The sequence below is a fragment of the Pomacea canaliculata genome, linkage group LG8 (genome assembly GCF_003073045.1).
Source record: "Pomacea canaliculata isolate SZHN2017 linkage group LG8, ASM307304v1, whole genome shotgun sequence".
NCBI classification, from domain to species: domain Eukaryota; kingdom Metazoa; phylum Mollusca; class Gastropoda; order Architaenioglossa; family Ampullariidae; genus Pomacea; species Pomacea canaliculata.
Window position 1 is genome coordinate 15,179,293 of NC_037597.1, and position 24,898 is coordinate 15,204,190.

The following is a 24,898-nucleotide window of genomic DNA, read 5'->3' on the forward strand; positions in this document are numbered from 1 at the left end:
TGCTAGAGTTGTAAAACTAAAAGCTGGTAAATACTGATGGTGACATTGTTTTGTTTGTTTGTTTTTTTGTTTTTATTTGTGCAATGAAACTGTTGCCGACTGCAAGCCTAGGGTTAGAAAACCAGTGACTGCAACTATACATTCGATGTACCTGGTGCAGGTAGGGTGCTACTGTCATTCCTGTTAACCGCTCAAGTTTATAACTTTTCATCGGAATGTGTGCGCGCGCACGCTCATGTGTGTGTGTGTGTGTGTTTTGTACACCAGTAAAGCGGAAAGACCAAGGTACAGTCACATCAGTCAGCGACATTGCAAGACATTTTTATCAGGCTTTATCATACTTAATTATTTTGTACTTACGATCGCAAAATAGAAGAAATTATTAAAAACAAAATTACTTACACCTTTATAATTTACCACACAAGAAAAAAAAAAACCTTGAAATGTCCGTCTGATAAATTCCAGGAAAAGTACTTTCAGATCCTGGTTAAGCCGCAGTGGACAGCACTCCAGTAGCAACCTATCATAAGTTGACTAGAAACCAAAACTCACTCACATTCGCTTTATCTTTCCGAGTCACACTTACTCCCCTGGCGAGACGCCTTGACCGACATTTATTTCATTATCTGTCAATTCGGTAATCTTCGACTCTTCTCATACACCAGTCTTTCTACTGAGTTGTTACTTATCAGTTTTCAAAATGCAGGTTGCACACTCTTCTAATTTTCACGTGACACAGGTTTATCTTGTTACACTTTGGAGTTCACACACGTTTGTCCCTGTCTAAAGCAGGCGGCACACTCATTGAAATATCCAAGTAAAGAAGAAAATTAGGAGCTGGTCTAACACCATTAACAAATTTTAATATTTTAACAACAAAAATTAAAATTTCAGTTGGCAAAAGTGTGAAGGCACTTCTTGTCAGTCAAGTTCTCAACTACCTGCTGCATTCGACATGTCGCATCGTGTGAAGGCAGCGTAACAACGTTTCTGGGATTGTCGCTGATTGTCTTAATTAACTGTGTTCCTCGGGTGTCTGCGGGACGAGCTTGAGGGCGACAAACTTTATGCCCAGGAAGACCACGAGACTAGCACCCAGCGCCGTCAGTGCCTGCCACGTGCTGCCATCCCCAAAGGAGTACATCTCGAGGGCAGTGCCACCGTCGTGCACGCAGGTGCCAGGCATGGCCTCGCCCTCGCAGGTAAAGTTCAAAGGTCGAATCTCCGCCATGCACAGCCCTTGAAAGCCCCATCGCAGATAAGAAATGACCGATATCCACTTGAATTCTGTGTGGAAAGAAAAGATAAAGGATGATGTGACCCACAAACGAACCCAAACCACCGAGCAAGCCATCCACCAATAAACCAGCCAACCTACCTACCCTAAACTAAATTAAACCAGGTAATCACCTGACAAGATATTCTCGAGGTTGATGAAGAAACCAGCTGACATGATGAAGAGGGAGAAGAAGGTCTGGGCGAAAAATGCCGAAGCCTGAAAAGTTGGCAACAGGGAAGCGGACATCATGGCCAGGCCACGACTGCACAGCACCGACAGGTAAACCATGGCAAATACCTGCAAAATAAAAATTTGCCAAGTCTTACAAAGGGCATTACAGTTCACATGCTTGTAGTAATTCGGTCTGTGGAAAACTTGGTGTTGTTGGTCGCATGTGGTGATGTAGTGAGTAGTACTTACCTACGTTTGAAAGGCGCTGTTTTCAAGAATGAGAATAACCACTAAGAAAAGGGGGAAACTGTTGAAGCATGAAGCTGACTTCTTTTTTATCCTTGTTTAGTGATAAGAGATGACGACGACAATGCCAGAAGAAAAGATTGCAGTAATTCACATGAAATCATGAACTTTGAACTTAGTTAGATATTGAGAGTGGTGTCCCTTCGCATGACAATCTTGAGGGGACCAGATCTCTGCAGTTTTGTGTTTCTGATTAGTTGTTTATCATTGTTGTCTGTTTGTTTTTGTTGTTTAAGTGTTATTTTATTGACCTTAATCTTTTGGTGGTGACCTCTTCATTGTGATGGACTGTTTTCTTAACTGTGGCAATTTGTTTTCAGCAATTTTCAGCCATGACAGTTCTGTTTTGTTTTTTGCTATCTTCACTGCGATAGACATCATCGCTAAACAGTCATATGCTTTAAAATATTAATACAATATCTCTCTGCTTCTTATCATATCTATTATGGTTTTGACAAATAAGTTTACGATCTGAAATCTGTGGCATATCAACATCTTGGTCTAACAACAGGATGTTTTCTTCACAGAAATAACCCTGGCATTCCAATGGTTTATAAAGTGCAATGGGCTTGTCAATAAGCCTGGGATATGGTGCTATAATAATTAAATTATATTTATTTTTAGGCCTTTGTACTTATTCGGAATCACGAAATTATTGGACTTGTTCACTAGCACTTGCTTGAAATAAAGAACTTCTTCAGAATCACACACTTTCACTGACTTGCAATCAAGCTCCTATTTGGAATAATTCACTTCTATACTTGAAAAGCATTTATTTGGACACTTGTGTCTGTACGAAGTTGGAATCAGTTACCTGTTTGTCATAACCACTTGCCTTATTTCTAACAACGAATGTGGAATCGTGCGTTTTCACTTACTTGGAAGAAGACCGCTGGGTCCAGAGGCATGTTGGCCATGAGATAGACTGGCAGGATGTAAAGTGTGACATACAAGGAGTGAAAAGGCAAGTCACTGGCAATCTGAAAGGAAACAACAAGTAAAACTAAAACAAGTAAATCTTACAAGCAGGTAATGAATGCAGATACACTCAGGACCAACTTTATCAGTCGTTATAAATGTTTTACAGACAAGACACACAAGAACTAGAGGGGAAGGTATGAAGTAGGAGGGAGGAGAATTGAAGGACTAACTATACATTTATTTCCTTTTTAGAGGAGTTTACCTTGGCAAAGTAATAGGCCTCAATGCTGTACAGATTATCTTGGCTTTCGAAGTACAGAAGCCGTCTCTCTTTGAAACCTGTCAAAAATAATTCAACCTGCAAGTTATTTCCATGAGCTCTGACTTACCGACATCTTTTTTATGCTACATTGCCCATTAGGATAAATAAAGTTGAACATTGTCATTGTCATGGTCAGAAAACTGCTGAAAGAACTTTTTCTGGGAGTTTAAAGAATTCTCGTGGGACAGCTTCTCATTACCTATATAGTAAGGAAGTAAAAGGGAGAGAAGGATATTGAACATTGAAAAAAAGAAAGAGAAATAGTGAAGCTCAAAAGGAACCAACATGATTCGATGATGTCTATGATGATTAGATACGGGTACATGACGGATATCATGTACAGCAGCCCAAAGTGGTCTCGAATCGTCTTTTGGTCCGGGTGCATCTGCCAGTACACCACCCCGAGCATGACGGACATGGCGAGAGCTTGCGCACAACGAATGGCCAGGAGAGGGTAGTCTTCGATTTCCGATAACATCCACCGCCTGCAACGGTCGGTGACAGCTCGTGCGTGAAACATTCAATACGGGTATCCAGAATGTCAAACAGATATAAATATCGTCTTACACAAACACGGTATATAGCTCTGCTCACAAAAAAATTCTCCTAAATATGGATTTTCACTTATTTAATAGGACGTGTAACGGGTACGGGTATCTTGGTACATGCATCTATTTCCACTTCGTCAGCAGACTTTAGTCTTTCTCTCTCTCTCACGAGGCTTTTACTGCGCACAAATAAATTGAGCTTTGTTGTCTTCTTCACTCTTCCATGACGAGTTAGTGATGTGAGGAAACGAGTTAAACATCACAAACTTTTATATCTCTACCTGAATAAGACACTAAACTGCCGTTGAAGTCCAGGGAAATGGTCCTGAGACATGGCGGCCTCCACGTCGTGGGCTTGAGCTATGCTGGCCTTGATCTTGAGGGAAGAGGAGCTGACGTCATTTCCGCTGTTTACCGCCACCTCGCTGGGGTCGTCTAGATGGAAGGCTTGCTGAAAATGCCTCACAACATCTTTGGAGGTTCGCTCGGTTTCGTCAGAGGTCGGGTCTATTGTTGTGAGGTCCACTGTTCAATGTAAACAGTTCATTCTCAGAGGCCGGGTATGAGAATAAAAAGAGATTATTGGCGAATCAGCAGTTTACATTTAGCATCGCCAAGACCAGCCTCGTGCACTTATAGTTGAATACAATGAGACAATATAAGTGAGCAGCGAAAATAAAAAAAATGTAATTTCGTGGAATTGAATAAAATGTGCACACGACTTTTTCCTGTGTATAAAAAAATGAGGAGTAAATTAAAAACTGATAGTGACGAGGCGAAAAAATATTTAGTGATTATGGCTAATATGTGGCAAACTCAAGAATTGCATGTTATTCAAGGATAGTTTCCTTAATGCAATAAACAAACAAACAATCATAGAACTCCTACAATCAAAACCACAAAATATGGCAAAAAATCAAAACATTAAAGCAAAAAATAACAAATTCACCAAACAAAACATAACAAAAAACTCAATGAAACGAAACAAAACAAATCAAAACAAAACAAAAATGCAAAACAAAACACAAAACAAAACAAAACAAAAAGTGAACAAAATAAAAATGCAAAAAACAAAACAAAACCGGAAGCAGTTTACCGTAGTAATCACAGGGGTTAGTGAGTTCCGGACACGGGTAGTTGAGGCGGGTGAAGTAGGAGACCATGTTGCTGGCTTTGCCAAAGTACACCATGCGACCTCCGGACAGCAGCATCACCAGGTCGAACAGCTCAAAAATATTTGACCTGTGGTTACAAAGTCGTGCACGTGAGTTCACAAGAGGTAAAATGTTTTCAAAAGAGTCTATTTACACCCTGAATGCAGTCGATGGACTATACAAAACACAAAGAAAAATAATCTTCGGAAAAGTCTTAACCTCATGCTCAGTTAGAGATACTACTTCCTCAGATACGCCCCTAAGATTTTCGGGATACACGTTGACAAACATCTCCATAAACAAAAAGCGGTCGGAACCACAGATGTCAGGATTGTACACGGATACAGGTATGATGTATGATGTGATGGGCTCAGTCAATCTGAGATTTGAGAACATGCACACAATACCTGGGCTGGTGAATGGACATGAGGACTGTCCGTCTGTTGCGAGCAAGGTGTGACAAAGTGGTGACCAGGTGACTGGCTGTGAAGGAATCAAGCCGGATGTGGGTTCATCCAGAAACAGCAAACCTGACAATAGGTGACAAAAATTCTTGTCTCCGTAGTCATGAAGCAGTGTACAGACCTGAGGACATTGCTTTATGTTATTTTACCCCCAGAACATCTTTGTCACAGATTTTTTAAACTATGGCTCCACTGGTAGAACAGCATCCTGGAGGTCTGGAAACCTCTTTATGATTATTGAAAGAAAACGTTTGCCCTTGACTGCTCAATATTTCCATGGCAACGATTTACTCTCCTTTTTTAACTACAGCCCCTTCACTATAATGTTTGGACCTGTAAGGATCCATTTTGACTAACTGGAGAGAACCTGAACTCACTGGGGTCGATGAGCATCTGTATCCCAATGCTCACACGTCGACGTTCACCGCCTGAGACACCGCGGACCTCTGCGCTGCCCACCCGAGTGTCCGCCGCCTCCACGAGCCCCAGCTCTGAGATGACGCTGTCCACCTGCAGAGAGAGTGGCTCACTGGATCAAGGGGCAAGTAACTGCTGAAATAACTGCTGATTTTGTTCCTTACTTCTTTTTTTCTTGCCCGCGAGAAAACACACAGAACCAATGTCAAAGAAAGGTTTGCGGATTGTTTCCGCTGAAATAGCAAAATTCACTTTTGCCTTTTCCTGAATATTATGATATATAGGCCAGGTGTTGGTTTTTGTGTCTTTTAAGATGTTACCGACACAAGACAGACACAGAGTCATGATAGACAAACAAATAGACAGGATAGACAAACAGACAGACGCATAAACAGCCTCGATCACGATGGCAAAGAAAAGTTATTATCAGAGTTTGAAAAGTCGGGAAAGTTAAAATGATTTTTTTCAACGCCTCGTTATTTATTTTCACTTTATCATCTGGCCTTTTCTCTGTTGAGGTCGACGGCATCGCCCTTCATATCTTACAATCGTTTGACTTTTGTGTCATGCCACAGGCGACATCCCACAGGAGGTTGCAAGCTGATAACGAGGTGTATCCTGGGATTGTGATTAGATTGCAGTCCTGTGAGCTGTGTAAGTAATCATCACATACAGGTGTGACATAACAGCAATCGTGACATAATTATACTTTTTATCAATTCGTTAGTCAAATGAATGTGATAGAGCACGATTGTAACTCATGCTCCAGTCCACAAGCACTGGCCCAAATAATGTCCCTGAGGATCCAGAGGCGGCAGGCAAGACTATTCCTCTATCTCTGAATATTATATCAACTAAGGTCTTCTTTAAATTCTGAAGATGAAATACAATTAAAATCTCAACTTAATGAACTTAATGTTGGACAAAGCACGAGCATGAATGACACTCACCCTCGCTTTGGTTTCCTCCTTGCTAAATGTTTTCGGCAGTTTGAGCTGAGCGACGAACATCAGCGTCTCCCTGACGGTCAGCGTGGCCATCAGCCGGTCATCTTGCCGGACGTAGGCAGCGCAGGCGTTGAGCATGGCGGATGTGCGGGGGACGCCATTCAGCAACACTTCGCCGGTTACTTCCCCTGTCTTGTTCCGGCATGCCATCACGTCGAGCAGTGACGTCTTTCCGCTTCCTGTCAGCGCAAAGATAAGAAAAATATTCGGAAATAAAATCGTATTTAACTCATTTTTTTCAGTGTTCTTGTCTTGAAGTGTAGCTCTTTCCTTTGCTGACTCTGTCCAAAATAAACTGTATAAACTGTAATACTGTTAAATAATTGACTGCATAATTGCTATTTTATCTGAAATGTTGCATTCGTCATTATTGTACGCCTTGCCAAGGTTAATAGTTCAAGTTCTCCTATAGTTATGAAGTGCACATTGGCAGCAACAGTTTGATAAACAGCCACAGAGATACTACTGGGGATAAAATTGCTTCCTGGAGGAAAGGATTTTGGCCAGACATGTTGATGTCTGTAATCTATGACCAGAAATGTCATAATTCTCATTTATTAACAAAACATGAAAAAGGAAATAAAAGTGATAATACAAACTAACAAACACCAATCATAATATCGGGACCATGACAAGGGAGGGATGCCACCTACCAGAACTACCCAGGATGGCCAGCATCTGGCCGCTGCGGACAGTAAAGGTGACATTGTCCAGTACCACGCGGCATCCGTCCACACACCTGGTGGGAAGCAGTGAGTGGATGCCCAGCTTATGTTGCCACCAGGTGGCGGGATGTCTGGGAACTTGGTAAGACAGCTTCTCGACATGTACATCTATTGCCTGATGGGGCTCCTGAACATGTAAACACACAAACACACACAGTGTAAGCATTTCTTTAATCTTTTCTTACAATTTTCTGTCACCGCGTACAGTACAGATATCTTATTTACTTATAATTATAATATCATTAATTTTAATCGAATATTCTTCTTCTAAAAATAATAACTCATATAGTCTAATATTGCAAAATTATCACGAGAAGACTATATAGCTGTTTAGGTGAGCTGTTTGCAAAGGGGAACAACTCTTGCGACCCGAAAGCCAGCTCTAGCCTTGTAAGCTGGTGTTTTACTTACTTTTATGGGGTGTTTCGGCTCTGGGTGCACAGCTATGTGACCGGATTTGAGCGACAAGGTGTTGTGCACTTGCTGGTGGGGCTCACCCGACGCAGCCATTGTAGAAAGCTTCACAAACCGTCAGCACACCTGAGGCGAGCAAGGGACACAAATGATACAAGCAGACTAGAGAGACGAGATAAAAATAAACAAAGGTGAGATAAGACTTCACAGCTCGCGGTGTTTCAATGTCGGAGGTCAAGAATCGAAACCACATAAAAATATTCCTACACCTGAACCTACCTAGCAGTTTACCGAAGGTGGCTACACCTGTCTTCACCTGGCCTTCGATTTGTACCTGCCCTCTGTCCTCTGTATGTTCACCTTTCGTCTGCACTCCTGGGTGCTGGCGAACTAAACTGCACTGTGGTGGTGCACGAGGGCACGTATTGTTATGTACCAGTGATAACGAGCGATAACAGGACCGACGAGCAGCACGTTGGTCGAGGAAAACAAGTCAGCCTTCTGTCCCAAACCTCTGACTGGTCCCCGTCCTATGCCTCTCGTCTTAAACAAAGCCACCCGGCGCCAAAGGCGTTTCGTTCGTGTGTCAATAAACAGGGATTTGAACAAATCCAATCGTTGGCTGTCTGTCGGGGGAAGGTCCGTGAAGGGACGTGGCCTAAGACTGGCGGGTGTAAGCCATGAACATAGGAGACCTGAGGAGTTGGGCGGTGGGGGACAAGAGCTCTTGAGTCTGCTCCACGGGAGGACAACAGCAGGGATCCCTGTATCAACCCTTTGTCCTCTCGTACCCGCCGCACGTGTGAACTGTCATGACACTACAGTTGCACGTGTTGCATGATCGAGGTCCCGACCCATCTGCCACTCCTCCCTTCCCACTCCATCTTTCCTTCCATCGTGATGTAGCTTTGAGAGATCGCACTAATTTAAATTATAGGTCACTTTTTTAAAAATTAACGGCGCGCTTTTTTTGGATTCTATTAAAAAAATTGTCGGGGAATAAGAGTTTGATGAGAAGGAGACTTCAATTATCAACAGTGTACGTAAGCCGATGAGTGCAGAAGGGGTAAAAGGAAAAAAAAAAGGAGAAAAGAGATGGAAGAGAGACACAGATCGATGTTGACGTTTTTCTGATATCTGCGAGTCTTTACAAAGAAGAAAAAAAAATACAGCGGAGTAAGCCATGTCAAGGAATATCGACAAGGGACACCACTGACGTAAAATAAAGGGTAGATAACTGAGAGAAGACGTCGACAAAGCCGTTTCCGTATCACATTTACGTCGTATCACGTATAAAGGGGACTTCTGATATTTCAAAGCACAGGTTAGAATTTGTTGTGAATTTACACTGTTCCTGTGTTTCTTAGTGCACGAGACGACAGGTGTGGCTTGGAAATGACTGAGGTTTCATTCATCAAGCAAATTAATTCAGAAATATCTTTTTTACAGTAATCGAAGTTTAAATATGTATGCCAACAGCCCGTGGCACAAAGTGTATTGTTCGTTTTATGTTACTAATGTGGTTCAATTAAAGGTTGTTTGAGTGCAGGTGTTTGAAACAAAGGTATATTTATGAGGAACCCGCTTTCTGTAAGAGACAAAAGGAAGTTGTTATATTTACCTGTGAAACTTACTTCGACATATTCACACGCACCAAGGGGCGGTGTCATGAAAGTTCTTTTAACTGTCAATAAAAAATAAAAAAAACTAACAAATTAATTTTTTGGGGGAAAATCAAGCTTCAGTCTTCTTGAGTAAAAATTATTTCAAGTAACACAATAGGTAACTGTCATCGACGACAGTTTATTTTTATATGGCTTTGCGGAGCAGAACCGAAAAATTATTGTGAAAAGTGTGAACCTTGCATTATTTATGTCACAGTCTGGGTCTAATTTTTCGGAAAAACAACTATAAGCGAACAACAGCAAATATCATGTCAAACCATTATATAATAATGAATTAATAATAGCCAATCATCAAATACCACGTTCATACAGATCTTAAAGTATCAAATATTCTTTTCAAAGAAAACAGATTATTGAAGTTATGTAAGTCGATCAAACCCAGTTTTTTCGTGCACCTAATCTCTGTCAAGAAGTGGAATTGAAACATAACCATCAAAAAAGCACACGCCAATAGGAAAATAAAATGTTCATCAATTCGCATTGGCTGCACTCTCTTTCAAATCTTCTGTTAAAAAAAAAGGGTTAAAGAAAGAAGATTGCCTTCTTCCAAGAGTGAGAGAGAGGAGGTAGAGTAACCACAGGAGTAAGCGTATAGGCAGCAGCAGCAGCAGCAGCTGTGTTTAGTGCAGCAACACCCGGATGAAACGGGCACCGGTGGGTTTGAACGCGCTGGATGACGCAGTCTGTTGATTTCAAGTTGTCTGGGTGGTTTCTGGGGTGCAGATGTAGACGATATGCACGTCTATCGCTCTAACGGTCAAACAGACGGGGCAAAAGGAGAGAATAGTAAAACCAGAAGGTGTAACCAATCACCGTCAGTGCATAAGAAAAGAACCCTCACCTAAGTGTAACCGGATGTAACAGATTTGTAGTGATGCAGAAGCACTAACGCAGATGCAGAAAAATCTTCATGTGATAAAGTACACGATGTTTTATTCATCACATTTACAAAACCTCGAGTGCACAGAGCGACTGTCACACGAGACTAGTACCTGAAGCACTTGTGACAAGACGCCGATGTACCTGCCAACGGTTTACTAACACGGCGATAACGGTGTCGCGCGCCGCCACGCATGCTCTCGGAAGCACGTGCTTTGTTGCAGTAACAGTTTGAAAATTCCATCTCCGGCCAGTGCTGTTTATAAAAGTCTTTGTGGGGTTTACTTTCTCTGTGTGGGAGACATTTCAATCCGACTGTCATTGCTTACATCTGCTGAGGTTCAGCGTTTTCATTAAGGTCAGATGAAAACTTGAATTTTTAACCATTTTGAGATTATGACATATTATAAATGTTAATCATGTCATCTTTCTAAGTTTATATATATATTTACAAATATGATTAACTATGTATATTTTGTCGGCGCATCTTCCTTGAAACAAACATCTGATGATCAGTCGATCCAATCAACCCTCACTCTGCCTGTCCATTATGATTTCAATAGACAGTAGTAAGCTGCTTTATATTAATAATTAATTAATGAGTTTTCCGCTTGCTTAGTCAGAAAAGAGTCCCAGCTGCTGAATCATAATACTTTCTCAATACTTATATAATTATTGTTTAAGTTTTCACAATATTCTTTTTTTTTAAAGTTCTACACCTTTGTTAAAAATGAAAATGTTAAAATGAAAGTTAGAAAGCACTACAGTCCTCGCAACATTTAATGTAAAATTATTTCCTTTTTTTAAAGCCACTGTGCGTGTCCCTGACCTCTGCCCTCCAATAAACAGAAACCTGGTGAGAGGACCACTTACAAAATTATCAACACTTGTTTTTCTCCAGACCTAAGAGGTCTTCGTAGAAAACCCTTTTCGGACAATACTATTGTCTATCAGAGGGAGCACGATATCCATTTCCTGAGAAACATTTGTTTTAAAACATTAGTTGTGTAGTTTTGATTATCAGTTTGCTGGAGACCGTCTAACAAACCTTACAGGTGAAAATACCCGCTTAACAGGCTGATACAATATGTAATTCTTATCTCTTTGTGAAGGCAGTGACGATCACAATGACTTATCTGAACATCTAAAAAAAACATCCTGAAGACCTAATTTCAGCGAAGTGTTTACGAGTCCGGCCCACCTGTAACTCGGTTACATTCTTTTGATCAAGTTCTGTGAGAAAATGTTTTTGAATGCGTGATAAACAAAATCGCACCCACGGGTAGAAGACTTTCATCAGCTAGACAGCAAGTCCATTTTCAGGTGGTTTGTTACCTTTGTGTACTATTTCCAAACGACTTTTAGCCAACGAGGCTAAATCCAGCAATCAACATACTTTGAGTTTTGTAGTAGCTTTGTATTGATGGTGATGTGTATTTATGTTACAAAGCAAACCTTGTGGGTCTAGCGACTATCAAGTGATGATATGTGAGCAGGGTTCACCATTCGGTCACCTGGGATTATTTTTTAAGGTTGTCACAGTACATGTGAACAGAAAGTACACTCTGATAGCTTCTATTTCCGATGTAGGACAATGAAAAGGTTATATTTATAATTTGTCCCTGATTTCGGAGAGGTGATAAAGAAGAGGAGTCAAAGCTGATCCTACATAAATGAAAAAGTTAATTCTAACTCTGTGCTAGCAAACTCTACATCAAACAGAAGGCATGTCACATTATAGGATATTTTGAAAACAAAGAAGCTTTGATGCAACAAAGAAGGCTTGTAACATTGTAGTCAATGGAGTTTATTAAAATAAATTAAATTGACTTTCTTGTGTCAAAATAAAAACAAAATTTTTTGTCAGGTGCAGGATACAGGTATACAAATAAATGTCCATTTTACCACAGATAAGATTTCGTTTTAAAAACGGCACGACATAAAAACGCACTTTACATGATCTAAATATAGAAATTGTGTCATGCACACCTGTTGAGCTCTAAACCATGGAAAGTAGGTCTCACCCAGTTCCTTCTAATTCCTTATTTGACCCGCCGTTACGTCTTACTAAAAGTTGCCACATCGCCATCAACAACAGCTGCAACATTTCTCAGACGCCCTGTAATTTCATCCCTCGTCCAACTGCCTAGAATTTATACATGAACACAGTGTACATGAATAAAATGTACCCTGACCCTCCAAAGACTGATTTGAGATGAGGTAGACGAGCCTGGAGGCCAGATGCGAGAGCAAGCAGTCCTCTCATCGCACATCTGGCTAAGAGCGAGTTGGCAAACACAGGGCCTGCGGGTAGGTGTCCTCTGTTAAAACACTGGGTCAGAAAAGAGCAAACAGTCAGGAGTGTGAGTGGCTCTCGGTCATCAAACATCTGGTCATGTGACAATGTAAGTGCAGTTTCGTTGAAGAAGCGATTCGGAGTAGACTTTGGGTCGGATTTTTGTAAGGGTCCGGTGGTAAGAAATATTTGGGATATAGACAAGGAGACAGCAATCTTGATGCCTGTGTACACTAGACTCCTTTCTGGACAATGTTTGAGACGAGGACACTACACACACCCTACTGTGTAACAGACTACAACATTTCATCAGCTATACTGTATTACAGAACAAAATGCGTTATAATCATCACTAAATTTTGAAATAAAAACACCGCAAGACCTGCCTGTATTACAGACTACAACACTTCATAAACTTCACTGAATTACAGATTCGAATAATTTATAAGCCTCATTGAAGTGCAGACTACTTTATAAGCCACGCCCATTCACAGACTACACAATTCTAGAAAGGTCAACAATTACAGACTAAAACTTTATTAATTTCCTAAAATTTTATGATGAATGGCTTGCTCTAATGTGGTGTACTTTTTGTTTACAATACTTCCCAAGAACCATCTGAGTAAATGGCATCTGCTAAAGAACAACGAGTTGAACTGGTCATGGCTTTTATATCTTTTTACAAGTGTGTCTTCGTGGACTAATCTTCATCTATAAAAATGTGCACTATCTGTCTGCATGGCTAAGATTTATGAGCATTCATACAGCTCCTTTGTCCAAACAACTCAAGATGTTAGGAATGACCAGAAACACCACCGACAGGACGAAAATCCCCTCTCCCATTCACTGGCATCGTATTTCACATCATATGCCTCTAGTGGACTGGGCAAGGTATCCTAGAAAAAAATATTTCGATAAAAGTAGTTTCTCTGAGGTCCACTTAACACAATTTTCCCTGTTTCCCGGTTATCTTGTGGAAATAAATATTCTGCTTCCGCCAACAGGGGCACTTGACCCGCATTGTCACCAAACTATTGTAGTCTTGACAGATAATCTTCAGAAGCTCACTTTGAATCTTAGTTAAGCTGATAATTATTATTATGAAGTTGGAGTCAGGTGGGAAAGGCGAGGCCATGGACTAGCAAGGGTGTTAACGCCTATTGGCCAACTAAGCTGTAGAGAAGTTCTATACAATACAATATGAGATGAAAGATTTGTAGCCGGAAGTTTCTCACAGGGGGCACAACTCACTTGAAAAACTGTAATCCAGGCAACAAATTACTTTTCACAGTACAGCTCTAGCCATAGAAAGGATCTGACAGGTATAATTCTGTTTGTTTGTTTGTTTGTTTGTTTGTTTGTTCGTGTGTTTGTTTGTTCGTTCGTTTGTTTGTTCGTTTGTTTGTTTTGTTTTGTTTGTTTGTTTATTTGTTTGTTTGTTTGTTTGTTTGTTTGTTTGTTTGTTTTGGTGCTCAATTGTTGCCCACAGAGTGTCTCTTTAAAAAAAACACAATGAGGTCATAAACCTTTGGAAGGGTTACTAGTGGATGTACCTCCTCTTCCATACACCAATATTTCTGAACGCTTACTCCCGAACACTTCTGAGTAGTTTTATTCATTGTATAAAAGTTCATGTCAACCCTCGAGGTTGGTTTAAGGCAAACTCTGTGTTCAACATGAAGACTGACAAGAAGTTACACGGTCCGACATGTTTGTTGTCACACAAATTGAGCCACTTCTCGAGATCACAGCCCCACCTGTTACAACGGGAAAGACGTGATCTGTACCTTTAAAAACATATTTTATAACAAGCCAGTGCACTGCTTGTCTCTAGCAGTTTGTTACCGGATGTAGTGTATACACGTCACCAGCTATTTTTAGCCGGCAAAAGGTCCGTGTCCGCAACAAATACTGTTTGTTCGTGTGCAGGTGTCACGACATGGACTGCAAAACTCTGGTGGACATGCCCACCACCCCACGAACCACCCCAGTCCCAGGAGGCCAGTCGGGTCAAACCACGTACCCGACCCTGGTGCTGCAGGACATCAACTACTACGTCACGTGCCGGCCAGGGCCCTGGTGGAAGGGAGGCTGTTTCCGTGGGAAGCAGGTGAAACATGTGTTGCAGAATGTCACCTTGGACCTTCCTGCCGGACAACTCATCGCTGTCGCTGGAAGCTCAGGTATAACGGGTACTTAGGCCCGGGTATTTATATGTAAATGAGGGTGCACGTGCGTGTGAGTACGCCAGTGTAAGGGGTGTTAGGCGTCTGTATGTATGTAAGAAAATGTGTGTGTGCGTGTAAGAGAGAGAGATTGTTATTGAGTGTAAGTATACATTAAACTTGTAAGAATGATGTCCCTTCGCCTGACTCGAGGGTGAGAGTGCTCTCCCTCACTTGTCAGTTGATCTTTTGAAGTTTTGTGTCTTATGTTCATCAGTACATCTGTGATGATATTTGTTACGTTCCTGAAGGAATTTTTGTGTCTGTGCCACTTTTCATCTTTTTCTGGGGCATTTTATTTCTACTTTCACATTTGCGCCATCTTGTCGTTACTTAGATGTGAGATCTGTGTATCGACAATGTCGACCTCAAACTCTGATTGCCTTCCTCCACCTGCTTCACAATGTCAAGCTTTCACAGCAAGCTTTGTATGGAGGACAGGCCTGTCTGCAATGATTGACATCGTGTATCTCCAGGAAACTCAGTGAAATAGGTCGCTACATTAATCTGACTGATGCTGATGCTGAAAAAGGCCAACTTGTTTTTGAGGCCTTTGACCTGACTGCTGTACTTATGTCTTTCTGAAAACTAGTGGCTGGTAAAGTTCATAGATTCAAGAGTGACAAGAGGCTAAAGATAGAAAATTATCATGTCAGACAAATCAGTAACAAAGCATTGTGCTTGCTCCAAATCTCAACTGTCTGATTGTCCACCAGCAAGTCAGCCATATTTCACCTTCCCACCACTGGCAGAAAACAAGGTGAAAGTCACTCTTGACATCAATGAGTCATCGTCATCATCATCAGTGGTCATCTTGCAGTGTGATAATGTGGCCTGTGCCTATCTGTGATGGGCGAAGGTCACAATTATACAGTGATTCTACAACTGCTTTTGAGACCAACATCCATTCTTATTATGTTTATTATATTTGTTCCTTTTTAATAAAGCGCTTTGATCACGCCTTAAATGGTGGGAAAAGTGCGATATAAATAAACATATGATTAGACAATCAGGCTGCATAATTCATATTGGATTTATATGATAATCGAGTGACAAGGAACGAAACAACCCCATGATACAATCCCCTTTATTGTCCTGTTCAGGCTCAGGGAAGACCTCTCTCCTGGACATTATAACATTTCGAAACGAGGGCTACGTCACCGGCAAGATGGCGTACAAAGGCTTACACTGCACAAAGGACAATATGCAAAAGATATGCAGCTATGTTATTCAAGCTGACAGACTGCTGCCCAACCTGACTGTTCTAGAAACTCTCATCTACTACGCTTATCTGAAGCTACCAGGTGAAACAAAGAAATCCAAATTGGAAGAAACAGTAAGTTTTTGCCTGGTCTTCTCCTCTACATCCTGCTAATGTCCAGATCCACCTGTCACTTCTCTTGTTCCAAACAGAAACAACAATAAAAAAGCAAAAATGTTCCTCAAACAAGTTAAAACTAAGGACGCTCAATATTTATATAACAGCAACATGTTCGTTTGTCTTTTATGGTCTAAAGATTCATTTACTATAGGTGAGACAGTGTCGTCAGTAAAAGAAAACTTCAATGTCCTCACCTATTTATTTCATATTAATTTTACTTAACTTACACTTTAGTTAGGGAAAAAATTAAATGATTTAAATGACTTAAAAAAAAGAGAAGAAAACTCTTTCATGTATTAAAATGATTATTTTTTCACATAGTCAGATTTCTCCATTTTTATCTCTTACTGGTCACGTGTCAATGGCTTGGCGACAATCTTATATATTTATATACCTTCACACATTTTTTATTTTTTGTTTTCTTTTAGGTAGAATCGGTGATCTCCAGAATGGGGCTAAAGGGCGTGGCTGATTCGAGAGTAGGTGGCGCTGTTGTGCGCGGTATTTCCGGGGGAGAAAGGCGACGGGTCACCATTGCCATCCAGCTTTTGCAGGAACCAGGTAAGGGAGGCCAGCTGATCACGTTTCATCAAACGCAGTTGACGAACTCATCATGCACTCCCTTCTCAGCTGTACTCGTGAATTAAGATCGTTCCTCTGTTCAAAAACCTAATTCCTATGACTCAACATCCCTGCACATAATGGGCAGTCGCAAAGCAACTCGTAAAATACCTCAGAATACACGATAACCGCAACAATAAATGATGTCTTCGCATTTACATCCAAAATAAATCCCTCAGAGAGTAAGTCACCACTCCATTCCTTTTTTTATTTCAATGTATTAAAATGGATTCATCTTCGTCAAGTAGTAGTAAGAGTAGAGTACTTTGTATCATCAACAAAAAAATAGCTAAAGTAATAAAAATCCCAATAGACAGGACCTGTACAGTCCCGTCTAACATCATAATTATTTATTTCCAAAACCGTGATGTGGGCTGAATGGCCTTCCGCTGCTGCCCACACCCCACCTTTATCAGATTTGCAGAATTGTTCTGTAGCATTCTTGTGACAACCCAATGTCCAGTGTGGAAATAACATCCACAAATACATCTTCTCTGATTGTCTTGCCGTCCTCGGTGATATCTCGAGCTCACGGTGTCCGTGTCTAACTGCCGTGTGAGGGTCATTGACCTGTAAACTGTTTAGTGTCTGGTGAAAATAGTATGGCCGCGGACACCACGACTTTTAGACACTCGTGTGGACTTTTTCTATGGACTTTTTTCTCAAATTAATGCCAAGTCGTGCATAGGAGGTGTGCACAAAGGGACAAACAAGTTCACAATCAGCCTCGCTAATGGATCTGTGCGTGTTGCGGAAGTTGATGGCTTTACCGACTCCAATGAGTACAAAGGATGGAGAATCGAACCCCGGGCCAATTAACAACCATATATCAATTAAGGGAGACAATCCACATAAATTTAATATCTATAAATGGAATGGAATTATATGAAACTGTGGAATTGTTCATACTTAAAAATGTTTGTAGTATTTAAAATATAATTATTGAAATTGAAATTTGAATATGAAAATACTTTATTTTCTTACATTCGCTTTTGTTATGGTTTGGATAAACTTCGTGTCCGTATTTTCACAGAAGCTGAATTTGACTGGACGATTGCATGATTGCATCATAAGACAAGACCAAAGTCTCGACAAAAAATTATCTAGTTTTAGCGGGTATGATGGAGGCTGAAGTGGTGAGGGGAATAGTTCTTGTCTTACTTCATTTACTAATTACAAATAGAAAATAATTTGCAAACTACGTAATGATTTTTTTAAGACCGCTATAAATGTTATAATTTTAAAACAGATATCCTGCTTCTGGACGAGCCAACCACAGGCCTCGACAGTTTCACAGCCCGCCACCTGGTGGCCAGCCTGCAGCAGCTCGCTCGTCAGGGGACGTTAGTAGTGCTTTCCCTCCACCAGCCTCGATACGACATCGTCCGGATGCTGGATCAGACGATTCTGATGTCCAAAGGGCAGGTCGTCTACAGCGGTACAACCTCCAACCTCGTGCCCTACTTTACGAATCTGGGTCACGAGTGTCCCAGTTACACAAACCCAATGGACAGATACAGTATGTAGGCTCAGGAAGACCTGCAGCTTTCATTAAACTGTTGGCTGTATGATTTATTGTATTTACAAATCCGTCTTAAGGTACAATCAATAACTGTCAGTGGGTTGTAGTGAGGTATGAAATCGAGGGAATAATGAAGTAATGATGGACGTTATGGACGGAGGAGAATAGTAGAGAGACATTGGATAGAAGGTAGAGGGGGAAATAAAAAAGACCGAAAAAAATGAGTGGACAGAGACAGGAGAAAAAGAAAATGTGGGATAGGACACAGAAAAAAAGGATACAAAGCGATTAAGATTGACACTTGGAATGAAGAGAGAACAAATGAGCAGCTGACTAGGAGACCAGACAATCAGGCACGCTGACAACACATCCAATGGAATTCTGTTTTTTGTTTGACTGGTCTTAGCTGCTGCAAATCTGTTCCTTTTTGTATATTTGTGCATGTCCTGGGAATACTTTGTAACATTTTTCTCTTCTTCTTCCTTAGTGGACATCATCAGCGTCGACCACGCCAATTCAGAGAATCGACTGAACTCTGCTCAGCGTTTGCAGACTCTTGTCGAGGCCTACCAAGCGTCTGACCTCTTCGCTGCAACCAGAGAAAAGGTCGCAGAACAAATGCGGGGTAACTTTGTACAAGTAGGCAAGAGCTACCGACCATCGGGCCCCAGCTGGTTCCGGGTGTTTCTGACTCTTGTCAGGTCAGAGATAGTGCATTGTGGGGCTGCACTATAATAGTTACATGTAAATGCTTCATTTATATTGAAATGAAATCGTTTTCAAACCACCCACAGCTACCGGTGTTGACAGATAAAACGCCTCAGTGTAATGTTTAAGATCTTTTAACAACCACATGTTAGTGTCGTCCTCCTATTGTTTTTAGTTTATCGGGGTGTCAAGTACCATAAGGACAATGGACACAGTGCAGGTTTGTTTGGTTGTAATATCCTGTCCAGGAGCGTATCAGGAAGTCCTGTTGGAGCTAAAGTATTGTCTGCCTACCATGGTTGTCAAAATTTGTCACAAGCAAACATCACAACATTCTGAGAACAAGAGTTAATTAAAAAATAAACATCGCATTTTATTGGTGACAGACTAATTGCAGGGATATGTGATATTAGTCTGAAAGCTGTTGACTCAAACTTTGAGTTTAAATCCTGTTTGACTCTATTCTTTATCAATAATTGTTTCTTTTTCTTGTCCTTTACATGACTAGGACAATGCTTTGTAAACCTGAATTTGGTTGATGTTAAGTTTCATCGGAAATCCGTTTACAGTGGCCTGAAAATCTGGTTTCTTATTCCAGTCGCATGCATGTCAACCTGTACCGCTCTCCCATGGACCTTCTGGGGCGGCTGTTCCTCATGCCCGTCTTCTGCCCCTTCCTGCTGATGTTCTTGGGGCAAATGAAACACAACCAAAAGTCCATCCAGGACCGCATCGGCCTGCTGTACCAGAGCGGCCATGTTCCTCCTTACTTTGGCCTCTTCAACGCCATTGGTCTGTGTAAGTACGGTCTTTGCCAAAATTCCACACAAAGAAAGAAAATGAAAGAAGAGAAAAGAATAATCGTTAGTGGTGGTTATTTAAAACAGTACTTCGTGGTTGAGCTGTCCATTTATAAGAATGCTTGCCGGACTTCCTTGTTATTTGCATTCTATAGCCTTTTGTACGTGACATGAAATGGGGACGCAACCCCTTCCTATCCTTGAGAGTCTGACATTGAATGACACTTTCATGTAGGTAAAATAGAACAACGAGATAATACATATTGTTTTAAGGATGTAAGTCTCTCATTACGTCAACAGCTGTAGGAAGAATTTGTCCTGATGTTTGGTCCCGAGTTATGTGCCCCGAACGACCGTGTATTAGGTGTGACAGTGTCACCACATTTTATCATCGTTCACCGGACGTTGCAGTTGTCGCCCTCAGGAACCATTTCTACAGAGAGGGCTTTGAGGGTCTGTACTCATCAACAACCTTCCTGCTGGCCTACACCGTCCACATCGCCCCCTTCATGGCCCTGTCCGGAGTCATCTTCTCCTCTGTTCTCTACTGGTGAGTTCTTGACCCCTCTCTTCACTGGGTTTCTTTTTATTTATTTGATCGTGGCACAAAGAAACAAAGTGTTACCTCCCCTGACCAGACACTCCGCTAGGGTGGCGCGCATCCCAAGCCACATCCGGGGTTTGTGTATATTAGAGAGGAAACACTTGTCTTACTTCATAAGAGACATTAAAGAAACGCTGAGGAGGGCTGAGAGGCGAGTTGGAGGGAGGATGTCAGATATTTCGATTGTAAAAGCAGGTATTTAGATTAAGATTTGTGGTTAATTGTAGCAGAGTTAATGAATTAGTGTTGTATATATGTTGTATGAGAATTATGGTCTTGTGTTATTTATCCGCTGATATTTTCTTACCTTTATCTATCCTCTCTCTGTCCTCTGCAACAAAGGCACGTGCCTCTCAGTCTATCGGTTTATGCCGGGTATCGGTGTGCCTAGCTACATTCTCTCCTTATTCTTTCTTTCCTTCTGTTCCCGGTACGACAGGTCAAGCTGTCCTCAGATGTTTTGTGCCGGGGATATTTTGTGACTAATCCTTGTCCGCCCCCCATTAAACTTAGTTTGCTCGCACTTTATAAGTTCTTGTGCAATTTTTGTAGGATGTTCTAGTGTACACAACCTTGTTGGTTCGTGATCAGACCTGCAAAATCAGTTTCATTCGATTAAGCACTTTTTGCATTCTGCCTCTGATTTAACATGAAAGAGAATTCCTTGATATCTGAGAAATTATCCAAGTGCCGACTGTTTACACGGTGGTGGGAAAACCTGGTGAGCCAATATCTGGTGAGCGGCCAGCAAAACGAAGCTGCTCAAAGGCTGGTCTCCTCTTTACTCAGCCATCTAAAGTATGAAAAAGAAATAATTGCTTGTTAGCATTTCATGCGGTTTTCATTGATCGGAAGGGGGAAAAACCAGACGGACAGACGGACGGACGGACGGACGGACGAACGGACATTCGAAAAATATTTACGTATTTTTCTTTTCTTAATATTTTCTTGCCTGCAGGGGAGCAGGAATGAACCCCGTGGCTGACCATTTCGCGAAGTATTTGGCGGTGGTGCTGATGTTGCACCTGTCAGGAGAGTTGTTGACCGTGGCCATCATGGGGATCTTCAAGAATCCTCGTCTTGCCAGTAACACCACGTCCCTCATTTTCGCAGCCGCTAGCTTGATCGGGAGTGGGTTCCTCAGGTCAGTGACATCTTTTGAAGGTTCTTTGTAATGAAACTGTACATAAACATCTCTCTCCCTCTTTCCGACTGTTTGACCCGGATATAGCCTTAGTTGCTGGCTATGAGAAAAATATCAAATAAACTTAATCCTCCTCATGCCTAGAAGATCAGTGAATTGACTCTCGCCAGTGCCAGGGTTTGAAACCTATACTGTCTTTCTGAAACTATTCTTCTCAGTGTTTGACAGGCAGGATGCAATTTTTTATTTAAAAGGTAGAAGGGTGGATTTAAAAATTGAATCTTTTGGTGTGCTCAGGTCCCTTCAGAACATGCTACAGGTGCTGAAATACATGAGCTGGATGTCTTTTCTGAAGTACTCCAGTGAGATCTTTGTCGCCCTCGAGTTCCACAACCTGAACCTGACCTGCGAGGACCAGATGCAAGGCAAGACGTTTGTCCTGGGGACACCAGCATCTGAACTACGATTACCTTTTTACAAGCCCCACCACTATCATGTGTTCTCTACGATTCATATCATTCCAGTAAAAAGGAACAACCAAAAAAAAATAAATAAATAAAACAAATAAAAAAACAGGAAAGCATTGACAGTGACAACATACTGACCGTTTGTCCCCTTTCAGGCGTTCATGTTGGACACACAATACACAACACGTACAGGATATTCTAACACTTACCCCCTGACAACTGTTGGCGATTCAGTATGTCGATCACGTGACTAATGTTTGCCGTCTCTCGCAGGCCTTCCGTGCATCCCCAGCGGCGAAATCTTCATCGACTCCAACTACCCCGGGGCCTTGGACCACGAAGCTCGCAACTTCCAGGTGATGGCAGCCTTCACTGTCGGCTTTTTCGCCCTGGCTGCTGTGGTGTTCAGGATGGTGGGCATTCGAATCCTGCAGTAACCAGGTGACTGTTAAACTGCTCGCCGGTACTTCCATCCTCTGGACACAGAGTGAGCACATTGGTTCTTGTTATTTCCCATTGTCACTGCGATTCTCCGAAATAAACAAATTAATTAATTAATAAGAACTTTAGAATAGAGATTATGAGCTAATCGGATAATTTTCAAGCATAATTTTACATCTAGTCGTATTCCCGACTAGAGATCATTTGTCCTCGAGATCCAAGCTGTACATTTTCATCTCAAACTAAGAAAACTTTTGATATATATATATACTTTTGTGCGAGATTAATACTTCTTTTACTTACAGATCATTAACTTCTGTTGTCATTGACAGTCCGACAGTTTGCGATTTTCCTTTAAATTTATATTGTTTTGCCGTGAATGGGTATCTGACTCCATCAGAGGCTGGGAATATGTGAAGAAAAGAGAAGAAGAAGAGATGGTAACCATCCTCACGAAATAGCTGGTCCCCGAGAAAGGTATGGTCTCACTCCCCAGCGACTTAAAATAAAGTGTGTGGAGGGAGGATGGAGGGTATGGAACGACCTTTTACCTTTTTGTATTAATCTGTAAAATAGGGACTCAACGGAAATAATCAAATATTGACACTCACTCTTCAACCAATCTATCTTATGAAAAAATTCTCATTCGTCATGTATCTGATTGTCGATTATATCTTCTTCCTAAATCAGTACAGTGCCCGCCCGACTGATTAGGTTTAATGTTTTTTTTTAGATTAAAATATAACCAACTTTCTAGCGGGAATATATTAGCGCCGGTATGAACGGTTTCCTGTTGTTTGTTTGTTACATTCATGAAATCACAATATTTACTTGTCAAGAAAAACTTTGGGAAACAACTTGATAAAGTTAGCAGATAAAGTCTGCCATCTTGGAAGCGTGTTAGGTATTTGTGTACAAACATGACGTCACGAGTTTAACGTCTTTCTGTGAACGATAGGCGGGTATCTCGAGTGAGGATGGGTGTACGAATCCTGACTTTGGGAAAGAGTATCTTGAGTAGTTCAGTCGCTGTTTAATTTACACAGATTCCTTTCATCTTTCATTGTTTTTAAAAGCATCAAATATTTTATGTACAGGATTTTGGTTTTGTATGTCAAGATCCGTGAATTATATATCAACAAGCACATTTTTTTCTTAAAGTATTTGAAAGAAATACTGCAGGCATGTTGAAACTGATATATTGCACTCTTCTTAACCTTCGTCCTGAAATGCATTGCAATGCAATTTACTTGGTTGTCGATTGAGGTGAAGACTCTGTACCAGATGTACACGTTGAGTACTCTGTGTATATTTTATTTACACAAAATAATTTACACTGTTTACATTTGTGTTTCTTTACACCTTTTCTGCATTAAAAGTTTTTAAAAAATTGGAATAGTTTTTGGTATTGACATGTATTTGTGAATGGTGAAGAAATTTTGTATGTCTCTAGAAGTGGATGCTCCTGACAATACTATTGATATCTTCATTGAATGGGCGAGAGTGTATGTGTATGTGTATGTGTATGTGTATGTGTATGTGTATGTGTATGTGTATGTGTATGTGTATGTGTATGTGTATGTGTGGTGGTATGTGTATGTGTATGTGTATGTGTATGTGTATGTGTATGTGTATGTGTATGTGTATGTGTATGTGTATGTGTGGTGGAGGTAATGTGTATGCGTGTGTGAGGGGATGTGTGTGTGTGGTGGGGAATATGTGTGTGTGGGAAGGAATATGTGTGCAATGTCAGCAAACTGTACACCCTGCAGTTAATCACACACGTCACAGATTAGCGGGCCGGCGTGTCACCAGGTTTGCCAGGTGTGCTTGCACCTACACACCACCAGAGTGAAGTGTCAAGGCAGTACGCCGGGTAGCAGCTCCTCGTACCTCATGTCGAGATTCTAAACTCACTGTGTTTCACCCCTTCTCTCCACCCCACTAACCCACCCCGTTACTCGCCAGGGACCGCTAGTGACGCAAGCCTGTGAGCAGCTTTATCTAAACACTCGTCTGACGAACTGAGGGCTTTCTCAAACAGGTAGCACCTTCTATTTGTGACAAACCACAGTGCTAAGGTCCTTGGTGCAACTAGAAATAAGGACAAAGGTTATCTTTACTGACAGTCCTGCTGTCGCTGTGGTTACCAGGTTTCTGAAACATTTATTGGATGTCATAAGGTAAGGTTTTATTTTTCTCACGGAAAATGATGTTGGGGTTGGGGTGGTAAATGTTGTGATGGGGAAACGAGGCGCTGCTGCTGCTGCTGCTGCTACTGCTGCTGATGATGATGATAGTGATGATGAGGATGAGGATGATGATAAAAGAGATGAAGAATGTTTATAAAAAAGAGAGCAATAGAACATTACCACGTCGTGTTATCAGTCTTCTATA

General features: G+C 41.3%; 2 protein-coding genes across 4 annotated transcripts; one reads left to right on the forward strand and one right to left on the reverse strand.

The window, feature by feature from the left end:
- Positions 1-296: 296 nt before the first annotated feature.
- On the reverse strand, positions 297-8,268 carry LOC112571082 (ATP-binding cassette sub-family G member 8-like). The gene is given in 14 exon segments (XM_025249890.1): positions 297-1,287; positions 1,411-1,576; positions 2,635-2,736; positions 2,940-3,016; positions 3,285-3,484; positions 3,829-4,072; positions 4,644-4,789; positions 5,109-5,199; positions 5,202-5,231; positions 5,543-5,675; positions 6,533-6,768; positions 7,243-7,441; positions 7,726-7,854; positions 8,008-8,268. Coding segments are annotated over 13 exon segments (1,995 nt in total). The 5' UTR covers positions 7,825-7,854; positions 8,008-8,268; the 3' UTR covers positions 297-1,015.
- Positions 8,269-10,378: 2,110 nt separating this feature from the next.
- On the forward strand, positions 10,379-23,891 carry LOC112571092 (ATP-binding cassette sub-family G member 5-like). Of its 3 annotated transcripts, none has more exons than XM_025249901.1 (11): positions 10,379-10,650; positions 14,518-14,771; positions 15,917-16,149; positions 16,623-16,755; positions 18,065-18,334; positions 18,825-19,038; positions 19,644-19,843; positions 20,257-20,395; positions 21,408-21,593; positions 21,891-22,018; positions 22,334-23,891. In XM_025249901.1, the coding sequence occupies exons 2-11, from the start codon at positions 14,528-14,530 to the stop codon at positions 22,495-22,497; spliced, it is 1,911 nt and encodes a 636-aa protein (XP_025105686.1). In that variant the 5' UTR covers positions 10,379-10,650; positions 14,518-14,527; the 3' UTR covers positions 22,498-23,891. The 3 variants fall into 3 exon arrangements, with proteins under 3 accessions (XP_025105686.1, XP_025105685.1, XP_025105687.1); XM_025249900.1 differs by lacking the exon at positions 10,379-10,650 and adding an exon at positions 12,531-12,697; XM_025249902.1 differs by lacking the exon at positions 10,379-10,650 and adding an exon at positions 13,729-13,910.
- Positions 23,892-24,898: the final 1,007 nt, after the last annotated feature.

Bases quoted from the DNA above. Each gene is read 5' to 3' on its own strand.
- LOC112571092 (XM_025249900.1), top strand. The intron at 20,396-21,407 runs GTGAGTTCTTGA...TCTTGCCTGCAG, and splicing joins TTCTCCTCTGTTCTCTACTG to GGGAGCAGGAATGAACCCCG. The intron at 22,019-22,333 runs GCAAGACGTTTG...CGTCTCTCGCAG, and splicing joins CTGCGAGGACCAGATGCAAG to GCCTTCCGTGCATCCCCAGC.